The sequence below is a fragment of the Pleurodeles waltl genome, chromosome 4_2, assembly GCF_031143425.1.
Source record: "Pleurodeles waltl isolate 20211129_DDA chromosome 4_2, aPleWal1.hap1.20221129, whole genome shotgun sequence".
Classification (NCBI taxonomy): domain Eukaryota; kingdom Metazoa; phylum Chordata; class Amphibia; order Caudata; family Salamandridae; genus Pleurodeles; species Pleurodeles waltl.
Window position 1 is genome coordinate 744,587,132 of NC_090443.1, and position 25,250 is coordinate 744,612,381.

At 42.4% G+C, this 25,250-nt stretch overlaps 1 protein-coding gene across 1 annotated transcript in view; it reads left to right on the forward strand.

Moving 5' to 3' along the window:
- LOC138293267 (pneumococcal serine-rich repeat protein-like) overlaps positions 1 to 25,250 on the forward strand; it is a 335,396-nt gene that overhangs the window by 50,061 nt on the left and 260,085 nt on the right. The window contains exons 9-12 of the mRNA XM_069232401.1: positions 6,959 to 7,219; positions 13,700 to 13,960; positions 22,112 to 22,378; positions 24,716 to 24,976. Coding sequence (XP_069088502.1) covers positions 6,959 to 7,219; positions 13,700 to 13,960; positions 22,112 to 22,378; positions 24,716 to 24,976 — 1,050 coding nt within the window. The remainder of the gene's footprint in view (positions 1 to 6,958; positions 7,220 to 13,699; positions 13,961 to 22,111; positions 22,379 to 24,715; positions 24,977 to 25,250) is intronic.

The following is a 25,250-nucleotide window of genomic DNA, read 5'->3' on the forward strand; positions in this document are numbered from 1 at the left end:
TGGCGGGGCACTGGCGGAGGAGCAAGTGCCATGGACCCCATTCCCTCCCGGATGACCACTGCGAACACCAGGTAAGGTGATCGACTGACAGGGAGGGTGTTGAGTGTTGTGTGTGTGAATGGTTGTGTGTGGGTGTGTGTGTGTGTGTGTGTGTGTGCGTGTGTGAAAGGAGGGGGTGGTGGGGTGTTGTGTGTGTTTGTGTGTCTGAGTGACTGCATGTATGCGGGAGTGGGGGGGTGTCGTAGCCATGTGTGCATGTGTGTGTGAATGAGTGAGCGTGGATGTGTGCGTGTATGTATGTATGTATGTGTGGTGTGTGCGTGCGTGGATGGGGGTGGGGGTATAATACAGGGTGGGGGAGGAGGGCGTTGCTGCTTGGGGGCTTCTGATGGGGTTGGGGGTGGGAGGGTTTCGACATGGAGGGAGGGGCTGGGGAGTCCTGTAGTGGCAACAGGAATGAGTATTCCTCTCATCAGTATCCTTACCGCCAGGGAATCCCTGGTAGTAAGGATACTCAAAATACCGCAGGCAGTGTTAGGTGGACCGCTGGGTCAAAGGTGGTCAACCTTCGGCCAGGTGGTCCTATGCCCCTGGCAGTACAGGTGGTGAACTGGATGCAATGCAGCCAGTCACTACCCTTGTCATAATTTGGTGGTCCTGCACCACCACACTGTTGGCGGTCTGGCCGCCACCGCCGATGTGGCAGTGCAGGACCGCCAGGGTCATAATGACCCCCCTTAATGTTTTAATTATCTCTTTATTGTCAGCCATGCTCAAGGTGCAGCGATGTCAATGAATGTTGAATAAGTTGCACCAGATTACAAACCATAAATAATAGCTCATAATATTTAGCAGTACATTAGCCCCACCCTCCATAGCCAGCACAATTTAGTCTAATATGGAACAGAATACAGTGGCATCAGCCAGATTTGCAAAATCAAGATCTGGAAGTCAGTTATTTGCAAGGCTCTTGGGTGGATGTAAGAGTTGTGAAGACATTGATAAATACTCTTTTGCTTACTCTGTGATTCCCATTCACTGATCCTTGCCTGGTCCTGTTTGGTACTGTCTTGCTACTAATTAATGGCATATCTCTGAACTCACCCTCATTTGGTGGGTGACACCCTCTTTTCACTCATATTCACCTTATTGACAAACAAAATGCCTCCATCAACTTCAATCTGGCCCTCTTTAAAAGTTATATTACTCTACAAAAAAATACTAATTTTCCATTCACCTTAATGGGATTGGCTGATTATTTTAATTTTCCCAAGTTGACCGCTATATAATGGTTCAGCCAGCTGTCTGTCACTGCCACGCCACATGCTACTATCCCACAACTGTTACTGCCCTGACCTCCTTATTTGTCCTATCCTGTTCCTGTTTCCTCCTTGGCCTTTTCCATTGTCAATTCCAGGTCCCACCATGACTACTGCACCCTTCACTGCCTATGTCTTTGTTCAGTCATCTCTTACTTCTATCTCCCGCCCAGTTTACACACCCTCTTCTGTGTGTCAGCATGCCTCACTATGCTTGACGCATCCCATATTGGGTGAACTAGAACTTAATGACCCTGTATCACTTGTCCAACTTTTAGGGATAACACATTCCTATTGGAAACCGTTGAAAGGAGGGACTGTGGTTGATGATGAATGTCATGTAGGAAGCTGTAATAAATCCAAGTTAAAATACCAACAGTGAAGCAATGCATATTATGCCATTTACATTTTTTTCAATCATCTCAGTACTGTGCAGACCATATTAACACCTTGATCAATCCATCAAATATCTTTAGACCACTGAAAATGTTTAAATCCGTGTCTGAGGTATAAGCCATCAAAACTAAGGCACTACAAGGCATCAGTTGGCTTGGAATCATCTGTATTTGTCTTGTTATTTATTAAGTGCAAATCATCACTCATGGGTATTTAGGTGCTACAGTTCATGAATATCGCTCTGACAGCAAAGATAGTAACCAATCATAGCTTACCAAATACGAGGATGCCATGTGTTAATTTTCAGAATCTCATCAGAGACATTTCTTTCTTAGATTTATAGGCATACTGTTCCATAGGGTTATACACCTGCATGTTAATACTCTGAGAAGAGAAGCCCACTGGGATTTTAGACTGTGGTTGGGTTTATAGAACAAGAACTTGTCTAAGAGAGGATTACCATGATGGTCATGAAGATACTATGGACCACACAGAGTGACTTAAATCTAATCCTTTGAAGTACATGAATAATTTGCTATTTAGCCAAAGCATGCTATATAGGCGTGTATTTCTTGATGTAAAAAACAAGTCTAGCTGTGGCATTTTGAATCAGTGGAAGCTTTAGCTGGAAGATCTAGCTACAAAGTGTTACAATAGTCCAGTCTGGCCACTATTAACTCATTTGTGATCAGAATTTATTGTTGACATGGAATAAAGTTGATTGTATGCTTCAGAACCTATAGTTGATACCCAGCAGTTCTTAGTCTCAGTTAGTAGTCACTACTGTTACTTGACCTTATATGGTGAGGTGTGACTGAAAAGGAGCATAAGTAGAGCCAGTATTCAAATAGATTTCACTATACAAAGGAATGGTCTTGTGGTGCTAGTGACCTTTCTCCATTGACACCGTATCACTAGATTTGCAGGTAAGAGCACAAACCCAAAGGCATAGTTATCATGGATGCATCAGGTGTACTAGAACCGGGGCCCAGGAGCTACAGAGAATTACAGTAAATTCACTTCTATGGGACAAAGCTGGTCTTGCAGTGAAGTAGCATGCAAAGTCTAGAATACACATATAAAGTATTAATCTGTCACCTGAAAGTGCACTAATACTTGGCTCTCTGACCTTCTAAAGAGCCAGCCACAGGAGTCTTGTCCATGGATCTCTGTTGACAGCCAGGTCATGATGTAGCAAGACCTTGTAACTTCTACCCTCCAGAAAAGGAGAGTGTTGCAGCCAGTGGTTCTGGATCTCCATCACCATAACATTAGGTATCACAGGACACTGCCAGGCGAGATGCAGTTCAAATTGAAATAGAAGGAAGTCACAGCAGTAGGAGGGATGCTGATTAAATGGAAAGAGAAGGACGTCACAATAGAATCACCCAATGAAAGCCAAAAGATCATGGGCAAGGGAGAAGATGAACATTTGGACAACTGTCTCGAGAACAGTGAAGAAAACAGGCACCAAGTATAGAACTGGCACATTAACTTGTTGAGAATCCAAAAAGACAAAACTGTGAAAAAGAAGGGAGAACCAGTAGAGGAACACTAAGATGGAGTTGGAATTTACTTCACCATTAAAACTAGGGACATTTAGGATTTTTCCCAATAGAGTCATGGGCATTTTATAAGATCTAGCATGGGAAGACAGATGATTGAGGAGATAGGGTGGGGACATACCCACATTGTTTCAATAGCATCAAAGTCACCTTGATTCAGGGATGTATGCATCTCAGAAATTGGGGAAAATATGATATCTTGGGGAGAGGGAGCCATACAATTGATCAAAATTGGAAATCTACACAGTTAAGATAAAATATTTCACAGACATTTTCATTTTCTGAAGATCTGGCAGTAGAGTCATTGGAACTACAGATGTCACTTTTTGGGCCCCACAAACTAGTGAAAGTTGAATATAATTTTCTCATTTTAAGGGGTTAAAGCTCCGTTTGGAGTTGTAGGTGCACCACAGTGGGCACATTCTATGTTTGTTGCGTACAAGCAGGCAAGTTGATCACTCTCACCATAGTCTGAACTCTCCTTATATACACCACAAATGTAGGAGTTATCTAAGGCCTCTGATTACTTCTAAGATTACATGGTTGACGATTTTTTATAAACATGATCTTCAAACAACATGCATCAAAGTCAAGACAGGTCACGGTGGGAAGCACCTTCTAATTACATTAAACATACAATACAGTGAGGGGCATGTTTCCCTAGTCAACCTGTATGCATCAAACATGACCCAGAAGGACTCCTGGCGGTGGTACTCACCGATATCACAAGGGGGTGGGAGAAGTTAATCCTGGGAGGGGACTTTCCTCTAGACTGGTATACAAAGATACAGCTATCTAATTCTGCCAGCTCCATTGTGAAATAATGCCAAAAATTGAAGACCCTTTTTTATGGGACAGGGCTTGGGTGATTTATGGCACTATATTCAGTTCAGCAAAGATTTTACCTTTCCTCGCAATTCTTCGCATACAGGTATCATTGGCCATCTGTTTGTGTCTAAGCCCATTTTGGTAGGACTCAAGAAAGTATTCATTTTCAACACCTTCTGAAATCTCCATCACTGAATTAGGGACTCTGCTCACAGAACAGAACTCACCCAAGGAATCAAACTATGTTTTAAGAGAGACAACAGCAGTGACATCTCCTGGGTTACAATTTTGAATGCCTTCAAAGTGTGTGCAGGGAGGTATTTACAGCAGCCCACCCAGCTGGTAAAGGAGGTTAAAAGAGGTTCAACTGATGAAGGAATGTATAGAACTAGAAAGCTAAAATTAACCCTGAGCACATCCGAGCAAGCCATAGGTAGATTTCAAAACATTAAGATATAATTAAAAGATTTGTCCACCCAGGGAGAGGAGGTAGCACTCCTCAAACTGAAGCAAAATTGAGGAAATACGTTATATGTAAAATGCTTACAATGAGACTGAAAGATGATGAAGAAAGTTCTTTCATCACTCAACTGAGGTTGCCGGAGTGGAGGACAGACACTGATGAGACCACGAAAAGAAAACAATTGTGTATCAGTTATCAAGATTAAAATAAGGGCTGTGAATCATAATTAAATATCGGTCCAAATGAAAATACATATGACCCCCACAGGGTGTAAACATGAGTTGGACCAACCCCACAGTATTTATAGTTCATTAAAAATAGCCACACAATGATTGAGGATTACTAAAAGCCTAGGATGAGTTCAGCTTTGGTTTATAACTGATAGAGTGCCCCCCTGACACTATTAATTCCTTCTGATGTATAATTACCATGGTATTAATCACCATGCAAAAGGAGTGTTGGTCTATTGGCCCTGAACCAGGCAAAGACATAGAGGAATGTATGGCATACTGGCATGTATCCCTAGCCAACAATGGCACTAACATTTACAAGAAGGTACTCCCAAACAGGCTTGACAAACTAATGTATTATTTGATAGAGGTGAGCCTGATATGATTCATCAAGGACAAGCAATGTGGAAGTAGTGAGTAAAAAGGTAGCCCATATAATTGAAAAAGTGCAAAGGAAGAATGTTCCAAACACTTCAAAACCTTAGCCTCCAAGAAGCACCTGATAGATGGAGGTGGGACTTTCTCAATTATATTTTATGCACAATTTGATTGAGACCACACATGATGGGATGGATTAAGGTCAGCCTCTAGACCCCTGAGATAAGAGTTAGAGAAAAATCCAAGAGACTATATCATGGAAGGTTAACAAACAGAAAGCCACTCATTTTCCTATAGTCTTTGAAAACCATGAAAAAAAATTAATATCCTCACCAGGCATAAAAAGGAATGCAATTTGACTCTAAAATCATAACATCTGTCTTTTAGACGATGGCATTTTCTCGTCTTTACTGAGTCAGAGATATCATTGCTGACATGTTGTTTGATGAATCCAATAAACTCTCATGGTTCAGAATTAGGCAGAGTTTAAAATTCTGAATATTCCCACCCCATCTAATTGGGCAGTCAACTTACAGAAACTTCACTGCATGACCAAATCTATTAAAGCCCTCTGTGTGCACCTGACCAAAACAGTAGGTAGTAGTAATCCTCTAATTGGCCCAAGCTAAACAATCAGATCGATTCAGACTTATCTAAAAGGAAATCAGAGTTTATATCTTGGAGAAGGAGGATACGATGAATAATTTGCCTCTTTTACTTATGTCAACCTCTTCCAATTCCCACTGTGAAGGCAAACCCCTTGGCACTGCACAGCTAACATTTAACAAATTCAATTGGCAGGCGACAGAGGTAGGGCTAATTATGACTGTGACGCGTAGGGGGCTTGGCGTGTCTGTACATATTGAGGTACTTCCAGCCATCACACATCCATATCCTAACAAGTGATTTGTCTGAGAATCTGAAAAAAGGTTGAAACACAGGGAGCAGCCAGAGGCAGGGAGAGGCCTGTGGGACCTGGCATGCATGTCAAGGGGCCAGTGGCCCAAGAATCTGTGGGCTTGTCACACAATAAAAAGCAATTGATTTGGTAATATGAACTATTTATCAATCACTTTAGTACTTCGGAATGATGCGATTTGAAGTGAGATGTCATTAATGCCTTGTATTATTTTGAGCAAAATGTCAAGTGTTCTACATTAACGTCAATCCACCAAAACACCAATGGTAGTGGAAGGGACATTCCACAACATTTGACTTATACTCACTCACTTACACTTACACACACATTCACACAAATATACATCACATCACTGTCTCTTACATTAACACAATTTCACCTGTGAACACGCTCACAACATGCAATTAAAAGCAGTTTTTACTTGCCTCATCTGCCATGGGGGGTCACATTCCAGGTAATTGTACTCCATTGTTCATTACACTAACAATGAGTTATATATTATTGTTCATTATTAGTGTAATTAAAAACGAAAACAAGGAAAGTGGAGCCCCGACCGACATCCATAAGGACGAATTGCCTTTGTGTTCCTGCACTGATTTTGCCACCCTTGAAGCCAGGGGTCGCAAAAGCAGTCGCAGGGATCGCAAGGGGGAAGACAAGTATCTTAGCTGCGACCCCGATGACCCATAAATGACTTCCATGGTCATCTTAGGGTTTTTGTAGGATGGTCAATGGATGCCACCAGCGCTGCTTTCTGACATGAGCTGAGTGGAAACAACACATTTGGTCAGCATGGGTAGGTAGGATATGATTAAGGGGTGTGGTCTCTCCCTGTTAATGTTTTTCATATTTTCTTCCAGCTCCCTGCACTCCAACGAATGTAATGATTCTGACAGGTTGTGAGGCCGACACAGCGATGGTCACATGGGACTTCACAGTGGGCGCCGTGATGTACATTGTGCACGCCGCAGGAAGTGACGGAATGCACCACTACTGCGAATCTGCTGATCTCAGCTGCACGCTCACAGGTTTATCTTGCGGGGAAGTGTACTCCGTCTCTATGATCGCTACAAACAACGAATGCAACAGCACGTCAACCCCCGTGCAAGAGTTTCAGACAGGTAATGGCTTCTGAGTCAGTGAGCTACCTTGGCGTGCTGTGGCAGTTACACTGCACAAGAGTCACACCTGTAGGAAGCATAAATTCAGAGCAGGGAAAGCAAAGCCCATTGTGCCTTACAAGTTGTGTTATATGCGCGATGCCGCCCGTGGCCTCTTTTGTTTTGCCTCAGTGTAATACATTTCTCACTCTGGGTCCAGAGGATGGGTAACATTGGAATGGTTTCAACTCTTGCAGCCAGCTGTTCAACACCCAGAAAACATATTAGTTAAAGAAAATACAAAAAGGTGAAATACACAACGTGTAAAAAAGCCATGAACAAATGCGAGGGTTAGAGACATTTTTAAAATGAGAGTTAGGTCGCATTGAGGTTAGAATTAGACTAAGGTAGGGTGTGAGGCACCATCTATGATAAGGTGTCGGGCACAGGGTAGAAAAAGGGGGTACTGAACTGGGATAAGAGTTAGGGACTGGGCATGGAGTTAGGTTTGTGCTGAATTAGAGTAAAGGTAGGGTTAGCATGAGCGATGGTGTAAATGAAAGTACAAGAGAAAGTGGTAAGGGTTAGGTTGTCAAATGGGTTGTTGTTAGGATTGGGGTAAGAATTAAGGTTTAGGTAAGGGATGGGATTAAAGTTAGGAATTGTTACATCATTTTTTGACCCCTCCTCTCTCCCATGCGTGATTTTAGCACGGTGAGATAAATATGGCGCTAAGGCCATAGAGTCATTTTTTGCACAGGAACGCCTACTTTGCATCACATTGACGCAAAGTAGGTTTCTACATCCCAAAAAGTCTTTAACTCCATAAATCTGGCGCTAGACCCAAAGTATAAATATGGAGTTAGTTTTGCACTGAATCTGCGTAAAAAAAATGACGCAATTCCAGCGCAAAACAAGTAGAAATATGTCCCTCAATCTCTTCAAAAACACCTACTGATTTGCAATTGATTGATCCTTTTCTCGAATTTTGACTTTTTCTGTTCCCAGTGTTTTCTTCACCCCTTCTGTTTCCTCGTCTCCTTTTTCCCTCAGCTAGTTTCTCCTGACGTCCTCTTTCAGAAGCTTCTTCCTTTATGTAAATCTCCTTAATTCCCTCCCCAGTCCCTTTGACACTCCATATGTATATAGTCTTTCTGTTATTTAACAGTTTGCAGACTATGGGGGTCATTACGACCCTGGCGGCCGGCGGTATGTTGGCGGTAACACCGCCAACAGGCTGGCGGTGTTCCGCCAGCTATTATGACCGTGGCGGAAAAGCCACGGCCATACCGCCGGCCCCTCCACTTTGCCGCCAGGATTCCGTCTGGCGGTCATAATCCCCAGGGCAGAGGTGCATGCACCACTGCCCTGGGGATTATGAGTCCCCGACCGCCAGCCTGTCCGTGGCGGTACACACCGCCATTGAAAGGCTGGCAGTAAGGGGACTTGGGGTGCCCCTGGGGGCCCCTGCACTGCCCATGCACTTGGCATGGGCAGTGCAGGGGCACCCAGGAATAGCCCAGTCGCGCATTTCACTGCCCGAATTTCGGGCAGTGAAATGCGCGACGGGTGCTACTGCACCCGCTGCACATCAGCATTGCCGCCGGCTCAATTACGAGCTGGCTGCAATGTTGATGTGACATTTCAGCTGGGCCAGCGGAAATGTCATAATAGGGAGACAGAAATACCAATGGCAATGGCGATATTCTGTCTCTCGCGGTCTCGGCGGTCTTTTGAAAAGACCGCGGAGGTCATAATGACCCCCTATGTGTTGTTTTCATTGATTTCACCTTGTGACTTCTGCAATCGTTGTAAAGCACTCCAACACCAAGGGGCCATGCCTGTGCTATATAAAACTACAGAAATAAAGAGAAGAAAATAATAAGACATAAACCTGTCCGTAAACTTAGTCTTATGTATTGTACCCGATTGCAACTCACCACGCATTAAACTGTAATCAATAAAAGATTATGCCATGGTGACATCGTTGCCGATATTAACCTGCATCTGGATTAGGTTAATAATGTCCTATCCTGAGACTGTCTGTGCATTGTACTTCCCTGCTTCAGAAAAAACCCTAATAAACTGCAGCCCGATCACTAGAAAAAAACATGGATTTCAGGGGGAACTGAGTCACACTAAAGTCAGAAATATGCTTGTGCGATTTTCCAGTCTTTATGTGTATGGATATCTGACATTTTGGAATTCACACGTTTTCCAGAATATGCCAGAAAAGCTGCATCTGTCACAGGTTTGCAGACATTCTTTGGCCAAACTTGTGTAAATTCTCTTTCTTCATATGAAAACATACACACATATATGATGGATGAGAAAATATGGAACAAGTATTTTTCAATGAGAATATGTTTGATCTAGACTACACCACTTTTAAAGATTATCTCTGATTTCCACTTCGAGAAAGATTGATTTTTGTCCCTTATACAAATATTTCTCTGAGGCTCTTTAAGGCTGTGAATGAGTCAGAGACAAGCTTGTGAGTACTCACAAAGGATTGTAAAAAAATATTTCCCTACATGCGCTTAACTTTCGATATTTTGACCTTCTATATTTTGTTCACAATATTAATGAGCTCGATATTCCAGAGTACAACCCAAACGAGTAATTAACTGAATAACTATATTTAGAAAGTACCTAAAAACCAGGGGTCACTAGTATGTAAGTTTGTGGGTGTTTACAAACTTACAGGGAATGTTCATCTGTAATGCCCACCTACTCCCTGCTTGTGGATTTACACACACAAAAATTGTTGTATCTATAAATTATTTAACAAGTGTAAGACCAACGTCTGAGAATAGCAAACGTTTGTCTTGCACTTGTGAGAAAGCCCATTTGCATGTGTAAATCATAGTTACAGGGTCAAAAGCTTTTGCAAATTGGATCTAGTATATGCTGTTCTGAGCAACCATTACTGCGGTGCTTAATTTATAAAAAAATAAGTCCCAGGGCCCTCGTCAGGAGGCCACTGCAGCGTGCACCACCCATTGCCCCTGCCAGCGCTGCCAATGTCATGCCAACACAATCACTGATCATCACACTCCTGCAAGTGTGACTGTTCAGAATATTACTTACCCCCAAAGCTATAAGAATGGCTTGGGCAGCAGGTATTAGTCATTCATTCAATTGTCTTTATTCGGTTCCAACGACCATGAGAACACAGATTTAAAAAACATTATAGATCATATGATTTCTGAATCAGAAATTATTAAGAGAGCATTACACGGCAATTGGCACAATGTTTAAAAACACTATAAAATCTAATTTGTGTATACATGTAACAGATGATACAAATTGCTTTATAAGCACCCATGAAGGCTAATGTCCCTTTAACTGGTGTTAATATCTCATCAGATCTCAAAAATATTCCTATGAAATATACATCCTTCTCAATTTAATTGCAGGCAAAATATAATTAAGAACTGAAAAACAAATTGTGGAAGTATTTCAAACATTTTTAAAAGGTCAATCCCTCTTTCTGCAATGCAAAGTACTTATGCTTTAAACGTAGTAATAAAAAATGTCTTCTTGGGCTATTGTATAAAGTGCAGAAAAGCATAAAATGTACTGTTGATTGGGATGAGGAGTTATTACATGGACAAACTGGAAGAGATTCAAACCAGGAATGTGGTCTAGGAAAAGCAACCAAGCAATTGATTAAATGTAACCCGAACCTCATAAGGTAAAACCCTACGTTCTGGCTTTTCCACTCAAATTGGATACTGCCCAATATCAGGTGTTGTAGAAATTAGTAAATAGTTAAGAACTAAAGTTAGTCTTACAATTGTAATCTCTTGATTCATTGTTAGACATTTTTATTTAACTATGACCTTAGCTTGAAGCCCAATAGTATCGGGCTTGGGCAGCAGGTATTAGTCATTTGAATGTATATTAAGTTAAGAAACATGTTGGTGTTGTTGTACTCTTCTCTAAATTAGACAGACAGCACCACCATGTGGCAGACTGTCGTAAGAGCAGGTGTTGATAATTAAGTGCTGGTGCCAAGCACCAGAAACCACTGCCTCAAATTAAGCACTGCATTCCTGGAATTAACATATTCTTGTGTGGCCAAAGGTCAGTCTTCCCAGATACCACTACTTCTTGCTGCCTCTGTGGAAAAAACACTCAATAAAGGTAAATTGGTCAAGTACTCATTCCAAATTGGTTTCATGTAAAAAATCATCACCAAAAATATCATCTGACAGAAAATTTGAGTCCTACTTATAATTTACAAAGTTAGAACATTAGAATGTTGTGGTTTCCACTGAAGACAATGGAGTAGTTCAAGCACAATAATGGCTGCTACAGTCCATCTGCCACAAAATGTCATAGTTTGCCTTTCTTGTTTTCCATGCTTAATTTGGAACATTCTACCCTCAATGGAGGATTGTTATACTAGTGCTGTAGCCCTTCTGCCTTGACCTATACCAGTTGGTAAATGCTGTGTCCTTGTTATAGGCCACCTGGGCTGAAGGCTGCGACAGCCTTGGCCAGCTGCCTATACAGGGAGTGCAGAATTATTAGGCAAATTAGTATTTTGACCACATCATCCTCTTTATGCATGTTGTCTTACTCCAAGCTGTATAGGCTCGAAAGCCTACTACCAATTAAGCATATTAGGTGATGTACATCTCTGTAATGAGAAGGGGTGTGGTCTAATGACATCAACACCCTATATCAGGTGTGCATAATTATTAGGCAACTTCCTTTCCTTTGGCAAAATGGGTCAAAAGAAGGACTTGACAGGCTCAGAAAAGTCAAAAATAGTGAGATATCATGCAGAGGGATGCAGCACTCTTAAAATTGCAAAGCTTCTGAAGCGTGATCATTGAACAATCAAGCGTTTCATTCAAAATAGTCAACAGGGTCGCAAGAAGCGTGTGGAAAAACCAAGGCGCAAAATAACTGCCCATGAACTGAGAAAAGTCAAGCGTGCAGCTGCCACGATGCCACTTGCCACCAGTTTGGCCATATTTCAGAGCTGCAACATCACTGGAGTGCCCAAAAGCACAAGGTGTGCAATACTCAGAGACATGGCCAAGGTAAGAAAGGCTGAAAGACGACCACCACTGAACAAGACACACAAGCTGAAACGTCAAGACTGGGCCAAGAAATATCTCAAGACTGATTTTTCTAAGGTTTTATGGACTGATGAAATGAGAGTGAGTCTTGATGGGCCAGATGGATGGGCCCGTGGCTGGATTGGTAAAGGGCAGAGAGCTCCAGTCCGACTCAGACGCCAGCAAGGTGGAGGTGGAGTACTGGTTTGGGCTGGTATCATCAAAGATGAGCTTGTGGGGCCTTTTCGGGTTGAGGATGGAGTCAAGCTCAACTCCCAGTCCTACTGCCAGTTCCTGGAAGACACCTTCTTCAAGCAGTGGTACAGGAAGAAGTCTGCATCCTTCAAGAAAAACATGATTTTCATGCAGGACAATGCTCCATCACACGCGTCCAAGTACTCCACAGCGTGGCTGGCAAGAAAGGGTATAAAAGAAGGAAATCTAATGACATGGCCTCCTTGTTCACCTGATCTGAACCCCATTGAGAACCTGTGGTCCATCATCAAATGTGAGATTTACAAGGAGGGAAAACAGTACACCTCTCTGAACAGTGTCTGGGAGGCTGTGGTTGCTGCTGCACGCAATGTTGATGGTGAACAGATCAAAACACTGACAGAATCCATGGATGGCAGGCTTTTGAGTGTCCTTGCAAAGAAAGGTGGCTATATTGGTCACTGATTTGTTTTTGATTTGTTTTTGAATGTCAGAAATGTATATTTGTGAATGTTGAGATGTTATATTGGTTTCACTGGTAATAATTAATAATTGAAATGGGTATATATTTGTTTTTTGTTAAGTTGCCTAATAATTATGCACAGTAATAGTCACCTGCACACACAGATATCCCCCTAACATAGCTAAAACTAAAAACAAACTAAAAACTACTTCCAAAAATAATCAGCTTTGATATTAATGAGTTTTTTGGGTTCATTGAGAACATGGTTGTTGTTCAATAATAAAATTAATCCTCAAAAATACAACTTGCCTAATAATTCTGCACTCCCTGTAATGTGTTAGCACGGTCACATTGGAGGTTATATTAACAAAATCTACACCCAAAGGGAAAGTGTTTCTGTGAACAATAAGTCACGATATTCCAGTCGCTTGAACACAGCTGGAGTACTCAGGACTTGTGCTAAGACAGGCAGAAAGGTTTTTCTTCTGCTGCTCCTGGCCTACTAAACTCTTCATAGACACTCACTAGGAGAAACGGTATTGAGTAAATATCTAGGAACACATTGATTTTACAAACCCTGGTCACCACTTGATGTGAATTAGTGACAGCTAGAATGGCGATGGGCAATTTACGCAACAACGCAGTTGATTGCGTGATACAAAGAAAACTTGCTATGTGGATAAAAACTTTAAGTAATATCAGTCAGTACAACGTTTCTCATCATTGTGTGGCCTTCCTTTCATCCCCTAGTGCCGTGCACCCCCAATTACATCAGAAGTGACCTCGATTGCAATCACAACAAGCTCCTGGTGACGTGGCAGGAGGGGCTCGGAAACCTTACATATATAGCTGACGCTCGTGATTTGGAAGGCAACATCGCCTCTGTCTCCACCGTGAACAATTACTGTGAAATCACAGAGATGAACTGCGGAGCGATATACAGCGTGCAAGTGACTGCCTCCAACGGGGCCTGCACCAGCCCCGCAAACGAGACGCTTCCCTTCCACACAGGTAAGGCCTGACTCTGCGCCACCGTGCAATGCCACGCGCAGGATTGGGGAGAATCGCTCCGGGTGACCAATATCACAACCAGGATCATTTACAAAAGGATGTATTCATTTGTGAAACTCTGTCATTCACACTTAGCCCTAGTGTTTGGTAAGGCCTACTACGCAGAAATAACACGGAGTTGCTTTTATGTTGCTTAGAAAAGTCATTTTGTATCTTCAGACAGTGCGTATGTTTCCAAATCATTGTTTTCTTACTTTTGGTAACTGTGGAAGAAATGGCTATGGATACTAACATGTAAATGTCCGACAGAAAGTCAAAACTAGTGTTTGTTGAAACGTTGGTACATGTAACTTTTATAGAAAAGTAGAGATTTTAACTGTGTTCCTGAAGTCAATATTGTTTAAACACTCTTTGTCCTTCAGACTTTTTCACATTTTTTCTCTGTTAGCTAATTGATTGTTTGCATGCACATTGCCAAAGCCTACATGCTCACGTGCTTTTTGATTCAGAATGAAATTTACCTCTAACCGATTTGTGATCAGAATATGGCAATAATTCGTTGCATTTATGTGCCTGTTACACGCTTATTGTCCAGTTTTTGGGTTCTTGTGGCGGGATGGGTGAAGGCGGAAGATGGATTTTGGCACTGTGAAGTGAGATTAGGAAAGGTGTGAATCATTTTGTGGAGAGGCACGGAATGGGTTCGAAAATGAGGTGAAGAAATTTACAGATAGCATTCCCCAATGCAACTCCTCACTGAAGGATTAGCAAAATATGATGCCCAAAAGACAGACAGACATGACACGTCTGCTCATGTTTGACATACACCAGAAGGGTGTTGGGTATAGACTGGGGTACTTTTTAGCATAAAATAGACACAGATACAGCTGGGAAAGTGTATTGGCGGCAGGGGAACTGGTTACACAGTGAATAGCTATGCACCTACTGAGGACATCGCCATAATATGTCCAGAGATGTTAAACGTGTAGTCAGTTCAGGGACGTGTCATGATATGGAAGGGTTGACTTTAATTCCACAATCAATCCGACTCTAGCTAGGTCCACAACCGAAAGTCAAAGGACACTCACTCAACATTAATAAAACGAACATGGACATTGTAACTATATCGGCAACACCGTAAAACCAAATAAAGAGATGATTCAGTCTTTAACTTGCATACAACTACACACCATGATAGATTGCACCTTAGCGGGGGCAAACACTACCACTGCTTTAGAGCAATAGATTATTTAAGTGTGACCATTTTTATTGACACTCCATTACACTTTGTTTTCGCCTGGAGAAAATACCAGGCATTGGGACTCACTTAGCATTTACGAGTCGAGTCACTAACAGTTTATGTTTTCAGAGGGACCCTCTGGAAATTCCTAGGCAAACATTACCAGGAACCCAAATACTCAGTGGCAGATCTGAGTGGGTTACTTTGAGAGCATTCACAGTAGTGAAACAGTGGGTTTCCTACAGCTCTGAGGGAAGTTACACATTGAGGTTGGTGTGTAAGGGGCAGGCATGAAAGCCTTGGAACTGCTTCTGACAAAGGAGTCAAGTGGACCTGCAGAATCAATCAAGCTAAAGGCAGCAGGTGACAAATGATTATCAGGCTTTAGTGAAATAACACTTTAAAATACACGCTTCGAGAATACATGGGGAAGGGACCAAGTCCAGAAGGCTGTTGAGCTGGCGTCATGATGCTGCACAAGTAGTGCATTCTTACGGTGAGCACTAGGTCGCAAATAAATTAGTTCACTGGTGATTATTGTTGAATGGTGAACACTGACCACCACACATGAACAACTAAGGGGAACATGACCAAGCTAGATCAGTATTTTAATGGTAGCGAGATTTTCCAACTACAGATGCTAAAACCAGGAGAGAAATAGGCGGTGATGGTCTATTTGCCAGTGTTTACAAGGTTTACAGAGATCTTTTAATCCCACAGCTATGCACTCTCTGCATGTAAGAAGGGTTGGTGCCATTTTCTATGAGAGACATCCTAATTGTCTCGCTGCCAGCCTTCACCTGGGACCTCAGGCTTTAACATTAGTAAAGTTTGCTCTGCATGCTAACTTTGGATGTCAGTAAGGTGATTGCCTTGAGAATGCAAAGACTGGTAATTCAACATGTGAATCCAGTCCAAAATGGCTTTATGCTAGCCAGAAACCTGTCCCTAAACATCTGTGAGGGTTTAGTATGTAATAGGCAGGATTAAAGAATTTCTCAATGGCCTGAGCCAGAGAATCCTTGAATGGTTAGGATGTTTTTGGCACGGTTGGTTTGGAACATACAGATGTAACTTCTTGCAACATAGAAGAGACTGGAAAAACTGCTATATTCATCCAAAGGAGAAGGTCAAACAGGTATAATGATTTTAGGAAGTTGTGGAATGCAGAATAAGATAAGGATGTTGCTCATCGCCCACGTGTGTTGCTTTGGTTGTGATAACCCTTGCATGGTAACTTAATTTAGATGGCATGAGAAATTGAACAGTATTATCAAGCTCAAGAAACGTGATCTTAGTATACAATAATGATCTCTTTGCCACCACTGATGCAGAGTGCATGCCCTTCATATGCTGGAGGTGATACAGAAGTTTAAGCTAAAAATTAATCTCGACAAATCACACCTGTTTCTAGAGGTGGTCAACCTTCAGTGGGAGCTCACATTCTTTTGTAATTTAGGGGTGCAAATCCATCACATCCTCTCGGACCTGCATGAATTAAATATGATGGAGGCTATGTTAAGGCATAAAAGCGCCACAAATGTTTGTATTTCAGCTGCTGTATCCTTGATGACAAGGAGAGCCATATACATCACAATATGCTTTCCCAGGCTTGTTTGCTACCTCCAGACAGCGTTCTTTTTAAGTGTTAATTTGCATGAGGAATAAGAGGGTTGGAATTACAGCAAATTTGCTAAAGCTCCCACGTGATGGTGGGGTCTGACGATAAAAGATTATAAATTATACTACTTGGCATCACAGTTGCTTTATACAGTGAGCTGACAGTCCAATGAAGGGAAAGGTATTTGCTTGCTGATCAGCAAGATCACTTCAATCAAAAAAAAAAACACTACTTTGGGTAATGGGCACGATTTCATGGTTTAGTATGGCTGTGATTGTAGCACACCAAGTTTGAAGCAGAGTGAAGGCCAGGTTGAAGCAGGCAGTATGATCCTCATCACTTGCCTCCATCTCAGTGAAGGACTTACCCCCATTTGACTAAAAAAAAAACAGTTATTAAAGTGGCTTGGGGTGTACACCTTTTGTCTTGGCCAGCGTGTGTTTGTGCCACGTTTGGGATGCACGTGCAGTTGATAAATATCTGGCATTTGCTGTGTCCTCATCCAAGTTTGATCTACCTAAGTCCACTCACTTCCTACTCTTAAGACCGACTAGTTTCTGTTATTGGACGATTGTCAGAGGTGACACCAGCACATCCTTCAGTTTAAGTAATTTATGTAACTGCAATAATTTCTGGACTGGCAGGATGGAGGCTACTGATATCTACTATCTTCAGCCCTGATACTAGCAAAACCAACTGAGGAATTGAGAGTGACGGTAGCACGAGCAGCTGGATTTAACACCTAAATATTGCAATTGGGGCATCACCTATCACTTTTTTATCTTGAATGATTGTGTGCAATCTTTAAATTGTGCTGGTAGGCAGTGTTTTGGAACGTGGACATTAGCTTTAATCATTGGCAGAAAGTTGGAATATTTTCTGGATTGCTCCCTCAACATAGAAAGGGGAGACATCCAGGCAAAGGTAAAAGCATGAGGTTGATACTAGCTAGAAAATCAATGCCCTGACATGGGAAGCTCCTCGTTATTTTGTATTGGGGGATTGGTTAGGTGGCGTAATTAGCTGGGTACTGGCTGTTCTTGATGTAATCTCAGTAGGGAGTGAAAAGCAAAGGAAAGAGAAAATGTGGTGGCAATTTAAGAAAGGGGCCACCTTTAGATAAACTGCTTGACAACTGATTTATAAAAGACAACTTAATATTTAAAAGACCTGCTTTTTGGCAGTCAAGGTACACATATATTCCCATAGACCACTCCCTCGACCAACTCTTCAAAAGAACACTTCTTCAATACATTTAAGGCTGTTACTCCTAGCGCACAATTTCTTTGTGACATTCTGGCCTCCTTTTCATTAAGGTTGTTAGCATTTACAATGTATCCCAAGAGTAGTACTGCAGGAAATCCCTGAGAGGAATAAACACTAGGGCCAATAAGGTGCCATGTTTGATCAACACTCTCCAACACCTGCCAAGTTTGGATATGCCATCGCAGAATTACATTCTGGTTGTCTTTACAAAACTTGCTCAGTGGCAATCCTGCAGGTGGCAGACACTGAAATGATACTGACTATTTTTAACATTATTAATTTGTCGTTTGGCTTGTTTGGTATGTTCCCAGCTCCAGCAAAAGGGACTTGGCCACTCCTGTTATAAAAGCCACCCTTGGCTCGACCCTCCTTAAGAACCTATGACCCATCTCACTCGTCTCCACATGCAAAAACCATGAATAACCATTTGGCCTAATGGATCAGGATGTTCTCGGAAGAACGTAAGCCAGCTTTCCAGATATCAACATCACAGAGACAGGCCACCTGTCTACTGTGAAAGAATTGCTTTCTATCTGGGATGAGGGCCTTCAAGGTAGACTACTGATGCTTGATCTCTCAGCAGCATTTGATACAGGTGATCATGTAACTTTGGTCAACTGTCCCTCTATGATGGGTCTCATAGGACATGCACTTAGAGGATTCTGGTTCTTTTTTTAGCAACCATATCCAGGCAGTCTTGCTCCCACTTTACCACTCTCCTATGCTGATGGTGACCTATGGATTTCCACAAGCAGCCTCGTTACCCTATTTTCTTCAGTCTGTGTGACGATCAGTAGCATGAATTAGAACACTCACTGCTATTGAGCTTCAATCAGTGGCCTGCCAATTCCATTGGCTGCATGGAAGAGTGCCTGACCGCTTTTCGTGACCAGATGGTGGATAGTTTCTTGAAGGTGAATGGGTATGTGACAGAAGTCTTGATTGTTTGGGAAAACGACCTTTGCTAAGCCAAAAACTTTGGTACTTTTGCTTGTACTGTCAAGCAGATGACAATCGTTGGTGCCACCTTAGTCTATGACCTCTCCTTTGGGACAAAACTTCAGAAAGTCTGGGCCACCTGCTTTCTTCAGCTCCATCTCCTCTGGAACGTTTTGTCTTTCATTCCTGTACTACAGAAGCCGTAGGTGAATGGAGCTTATGTTCTGATGTGCTTGGATTATGGCAGTGTTAGGCCTCCCTGTGTCAGGAAATAGCAGTGTGGCAGGACTCTGCAAATTCAATAATCTTTTAGAGGCCAGACTATCCCTGCACGTGCCTCTAGTTAAATAGCCAATTCAAAAATAAAATCCAGAGCACGACCTTCTGTGTATACTGCAATTCAGGACCAGTTTTACTTTCCAGAATTGGTGCCACAAATGCGCTGTCCCTGCTGCTTAGCTCACCTTGCTGGCTCTGCTACAGAGCATGTGTTTAAGTGAATGCACTATGAGGGAGAGCCACCCACAAGCTGGGCCATTGTTTAAGGATTGAGTTGGCAGCAATGTTGCGTGTTGCAAGTAAAGCAAGCACTGGCAAAGCCAAAAGAGCTGGCTTACATTATGAGTCTTGAGTAAGTTATTAAAAAAAGGCTTGCTGTAGTTAAAAATAAATCAAAAAAATATTTTTTGCTGTATGCAGTGTCTCTATGAAATAAAGTATTTAATGAACGATGACTTAGTGTACGTTTCAGTTGCAAAATAGACTCGTTCTAGGAGACGGAATGATACACTAAATAGTCAAACACTCTCTACTAGCATGAAGTTGGAGGGAAAGGCTCTTCTGGGTGGAGACAAAGCAGACAGCTGCAAGGTCACACCAGACCTGAAAAAATGTAATCAATCGAGGTCAGTAGCCAGCTAGAGAGAGGACTTTCTCCTGTGCTATGCCGGACCAACCTTTTATTCCACTGAGCATTTCCCCTGGGGGTGGATCCTTTGAAGTCCGCCTTGAAAACCAGGGTCCCCAAACGGGGCTTCAAGACAGATGGGAGGAGAAGAGGGGGAGTAGAGAGAAAATAATCAGAGAGGGAGAAGGAAAGAGGGTGGAAAGGGGGAGAAAATGGATGGATCGAAATGGAGAGATTGCGTGAGGAGACAAAGGGGGCAGGGTTAACTTGGCCATTTTTCCAGGCAGGCTTTTAGTTCCCCAGTCCAGCCCTGCCCCTGTGACCTCTGTGCTCAATATTTTGTAACCTCTGTGTTAGCATCCTGCTCTGCATACATTGTGGATGCAATGTGATGTCCGGCATATTCAGCATAGCTGTCTACACTTACTGCTACTTTCGTTCTTTGCACCGAGTGCTTAATTTGAAGGGCCCGAAGCTCTGCTCAGAAGCCCGCGGTCAGTGCAATTAAAAGCTGCCCTGTTGAAAGCCAAGGCTGCTGCAGTCTTGAATCCATGACTTTCAATCCACTGCTAAGCACTCCCTGCCCCTTCATCTCACTCTTGCAGTTTCCTGCTTTCTCTCTTTGTGGCGGGTTTTGCGTCTTTCTCTTACCCTGTTTTTTCTGCTTTGTGTGTTTGTACCCCACTTGTCTTGCTATATATCTGATGCGGAAAAATACGTGTTGGTCCCTAAAAATGAGTTGGGGTGGCTCCCCCCTGGCAACCACATGCTCGAATTAAGCACTGTTTGCACCTGAGGATGAAGAGGCCTTCGCTACACATACGTAAAATTAAACAGCACCTGGAATCTTTTCCAGGTTCCTTAGAGAGGCTAAAGATGGCAGCGACACCCTGTTTACAAAGCCCTCCCAAGGTGTGTTCAGAGATCACACCAGGCTCTCAGGCCGTATGTGATACCTTCAAGTGGATGTGACGTTTTAGTCAACAGCAATTTCCACTGTTGTGGTAGGATTAGAGTTACTGTTCTGCCAATTAATGCTTTTCACCTGGAAGTCTCAGCAGGCGAAGTGTTGTTTGTAAACAAGTCAAACTTGACTGAAGGTGTCGTGCATAAATGAGGTCCCTTGTCAGCTAGGAAAGTGGCATGGCTCCGTCCTTCAGGTTAACACACAGATACACAGCTCCTTTCTCCTTATTGATTTACAGAATAACGTCCTCTCTCCAGATCCATCTCAAGCACCCTCTTTTTACAGGTCTTTGCAATTCTGCTACGACATATCTGCTCTTTGTAGAGTTTTGAGTTAACCCCTGTTGGAAATTTTAAGTACAATACATAAATATAAGACAGTCTCAGACCAGCCAACTTGAATTAAGATCTCGCCGTGCGAGGGGGGGCCTTGTGGTGTGTGGGGCTTTGTGCTGAGAAGTACCCAAGCAGCATATTTGCCCCCAACCCGCCTTCAAGCCTCTCCTCCCATAAAAATAAAATAGATACCTGAGGCTGCTGCAGATGTTCTGGGGTGTTTCCACACCCTTTTATGGGTGTCAAAGGCTCCGAAAACAAGCTGAAGTTTACAGTGGTTTTCAGCTTGTGTTCCCAGCCATCATGTGATATCGGCTCCCCACCGGTGACCGTGTGATGGGAGTCCATATAGTGTGTCACACCGTGGCACAGTGTGAGTTCACAGATCTGGAGTCGACATGGTTGTGTTAAGCAGTGCCTTTAGATTTGTGAGATTCTGCGGCTGCTGCATTTTCTGCATAGATACATTTTCCTCATAAACTATCAAATGCTGCCTAATTTGCATATTTTACCAAAAGTAATTGTTTCCCGAGCAAACAGATCAAAATTACTAAACAATATACTTTGCATTAAAATGACAAAATAATGAAACAACACTGCTACCAATTGTGCTGCATTTTACTGCAGAACTTACTTGTTTCCACTGCCTAATTTTGTAAGCCAACTGCATAATTTGGTCCTTGACTGCTACATAATTGCAGTGACCCTGCTCCTAAGCAGTCTGACTGTAGTTTCGATTTATAGAATCCTCAAGTAAAAATTTACTTCATAATGAAATATAGGATTATGCAAATATTTGTCCAGAATCCAAATATTGAGTAGAAGCCTACAGTCTAGTACCCAGCTAATAATGTTTTTTTTCTGTTTGTTCAACAGTGCCCTGTGCTCCTACAAATGTGCAAGCCATTCCAGACTGCTTAAACAGGACTGTTTCTGTGGCATGGACCCTCAGCGTGGGAACCGGGGTCAACATGTATGTGGCAACTCTTGAGTCGGGCAGTCAGTACTCAGGCTCCTGCCAATCTCTTGACGATAACTGCACCATACAAGGAGTCCCATGTGGCATCCCTTTCACTGTTTATGTTGTAGCCATTGGAGATGAATGCCAAAGCCTGAGAAGCCAGGAGATTTACCTCCCTCCAGGTACGTTCTTTAACTTATGCCCTGAAGAAAGTCTGCTAAAATGACTCTTGACTAAAGTCAACTGGGAAATATGCTACCCAATGTATAGTGAGAGGCAAAGAGAAATGTGAGGTTACGTTGTGATGTCTTGTGTTGTGCTGTGTTTGTTGGGTTTATAAAGGATGCTGACAGGAGTGGCATGTAGGGGCAAGGAACTAACATCTGGAAGGAGAACAAGAATATTGTTATGTTTTTCTCCCGAATGTCGTCTAGGCTAATTTATACCTACTTTCCAGGGCCTAATGCATTGTTAAAATGAATGTATATTTTTTGGAGGTGAGTTATTGAACCATTTAAAATAATGCTGGGTCACTTGCTGCCTGAGTGATCATGAGATATTAAAAAAAGTCATACTGGAAAAATGAAAGTGTATGTACAAGTGACTAGGGGAATCTCCATTCATGGTTTGCCGCAGGAACATGGCTGCTAAGGTTTGCTTACGTGGATCTTTAAGGGAGTGACCCCTCGTGACCCCCTCGTTTGATCTTTTTCACCACAAGAATTCGAATAATAATGAATTTGTGACTCCTTTCCTGGTGTGGCCCTGAGAAGGATTGTGGGAAATCTCACTTATGACTGCAAACGTAGCACTGAAGCAAGGATTCTCATTTAAGAGTAAGACGTCACCTGTCTCCTCTGTAATTTCCACTCACATACAATGCGACTGCAGTAATGTTTCACACAACTTCCTCTTATCCATATCTTAACTACCTTATTCAAAGTTTTCCAAGGCCAAGAAAGACAACCATTGAACATATAACAAGGCTTGAGCGCAAGTGAAACATAGTCATATAATCAACATGCATTTATTTACATTATACATGGACAGTTTTTGTTTATCGGCAGATTGACTGGGTAAAGATTTTCTCCCAAAGTTGTACCTACAACTAATGCCCCTCAAATTGTTAAAAAAAAATCTTATTTTCAGGCAGGGCTATTCTTTCGAGGTGGCTTATCCTCTCAAAAACTCACGAGTTCCGGGACTTTGGTTATTTTCACGTCTCTTTTCACAAAAGTTGGATAAGGAGGTCATATCTTTTCATAGTCAGACATTTTGGGGGTTATTCTAACTTTGGAGGAGGTGTTAATCCGTCCCAAAAGTGACGGAAAAGTGACGGATTTACCACCAGCCGTATTACGAGTCCATTATATCCTATGGAACTCGTAATACGGCTGGTGGTATATCCGTCACTTTACCGTCACTTTTGGGACGGATTAACACTCCTCCAAAGTTAGAATAACCCCCTTTATCTCTGCAAACTGCTGTGAGGGGTCCATCACATGGATATTGCACACCTTGCCATTCTTGGCAAGTCGGCTCCTTTTTATCAATGAGATACTGTCAGTCGGCCCAATAGCCAATAGCAAGTGAGTCACTTGTTTTCTTGTTGATGAGGAGGCAGGATAGAGTCCCTCCTCATCCACTAAGCCGACTAGAGCTACCTTTGATGTCATTGGCATCTTAGTTTTATTAAAGCGTTTGATGATCTCCAGCACCTCTTTCCAAACAGATTGAATTTATGGGCAAATCCCGTAACATATGGACATATGTCCACCTTGAGACACATCCCCTCCAACACGTCTAAGCCACCATACTGCCTTCAGATAGACAGGGATAAATACCATTTCAGCATACCTTAAATGCTTTCCCCTTATATTGAAGATAACTAGAGGATTTTATAACCCTCTGCTAAGCCAGAGTCCAAGGTATCCACATTTGTATTAATTTGTTTACTTTTTCTACAGCAAGGAAGTTATCCAAATAGATATTAGAGCATTTTACATCAGAGGGAGGACACAGGGCAATTATGCACCACAATATGTTACAATATCAGTACACACAAATTTACATTACAGAACGTGTTACAAGATAGTCATTTGTTTCATACTGATATTTGTTTGAGTAGACCAAGGTTCTGCAAAGTCGGTCCTTGAGAGCCGGGTCCATGCCAGATTTTTTAGCCTATCCACATTTAGAAAAATGTAGATTTCTGAAACATCTTTTTTCTAAATGTGGATATGCTAAAAACCTGGCATGGACCCAGTTCTCCAGGACCGACTTTGCAGAACCCTGGAGTAGACATTCAGGCTCTGAATAATAATATCCAAGTTACTTTCAGTGGAGGATCAGACATGAACAATGAGACAGAGGGCGCTGTGAAGGAAGAATACAAGATGTTCCGAAATAGGGCCAATTCTTTGGCTGGTGTGGCACGTTTGTCTCTTATGGAAGTAGTATGTCCTGCTGTGTACCATTTGTCTCCATAATCACCTTTCTCCCTTACTGTTCCTCCATAGTTCCCTGCATTCCACAAAACGTAAGTGTGCTCCTGGAATGTGGAGCAAGCACTACGGCAATATCCTGGGGCACTTCCCTAGCAGCAAATCAGTATCACACCACAGTGGTTGGCAACAGCGGCGATCTTCACTCCTGCAGCACAGAGAACACAACATGCACCATCACTTCGCTACAGTGTGGTTATCAGTACAAGGCCTCTGTTGCTGCAGCGCACGATATGTGCATAGGTGCAGCCACTCCACCACAAGATTTTAGGACCGGTGAGTTAAAAAAAAAACCTGAGATCAGCTTGTTAGCATGCAGGTAAAGTGAGCATTACTGTGACCATTATGGTTTATATCAATTTTCGGACTACATTACAAATTGCAACTTATTGTTTTTAGTTTATATGCACATAAACACCATTTGACCAGGGCCACTGAAATTATGCAAGCCTGCGGCTGTGGCTTTTTCTGCATAATTATTTATTTGCCGCATTCGCCACATATTCCATCAGTCCTGCAAAATTTGCAGATTTTAACAAAGAAAATTGTT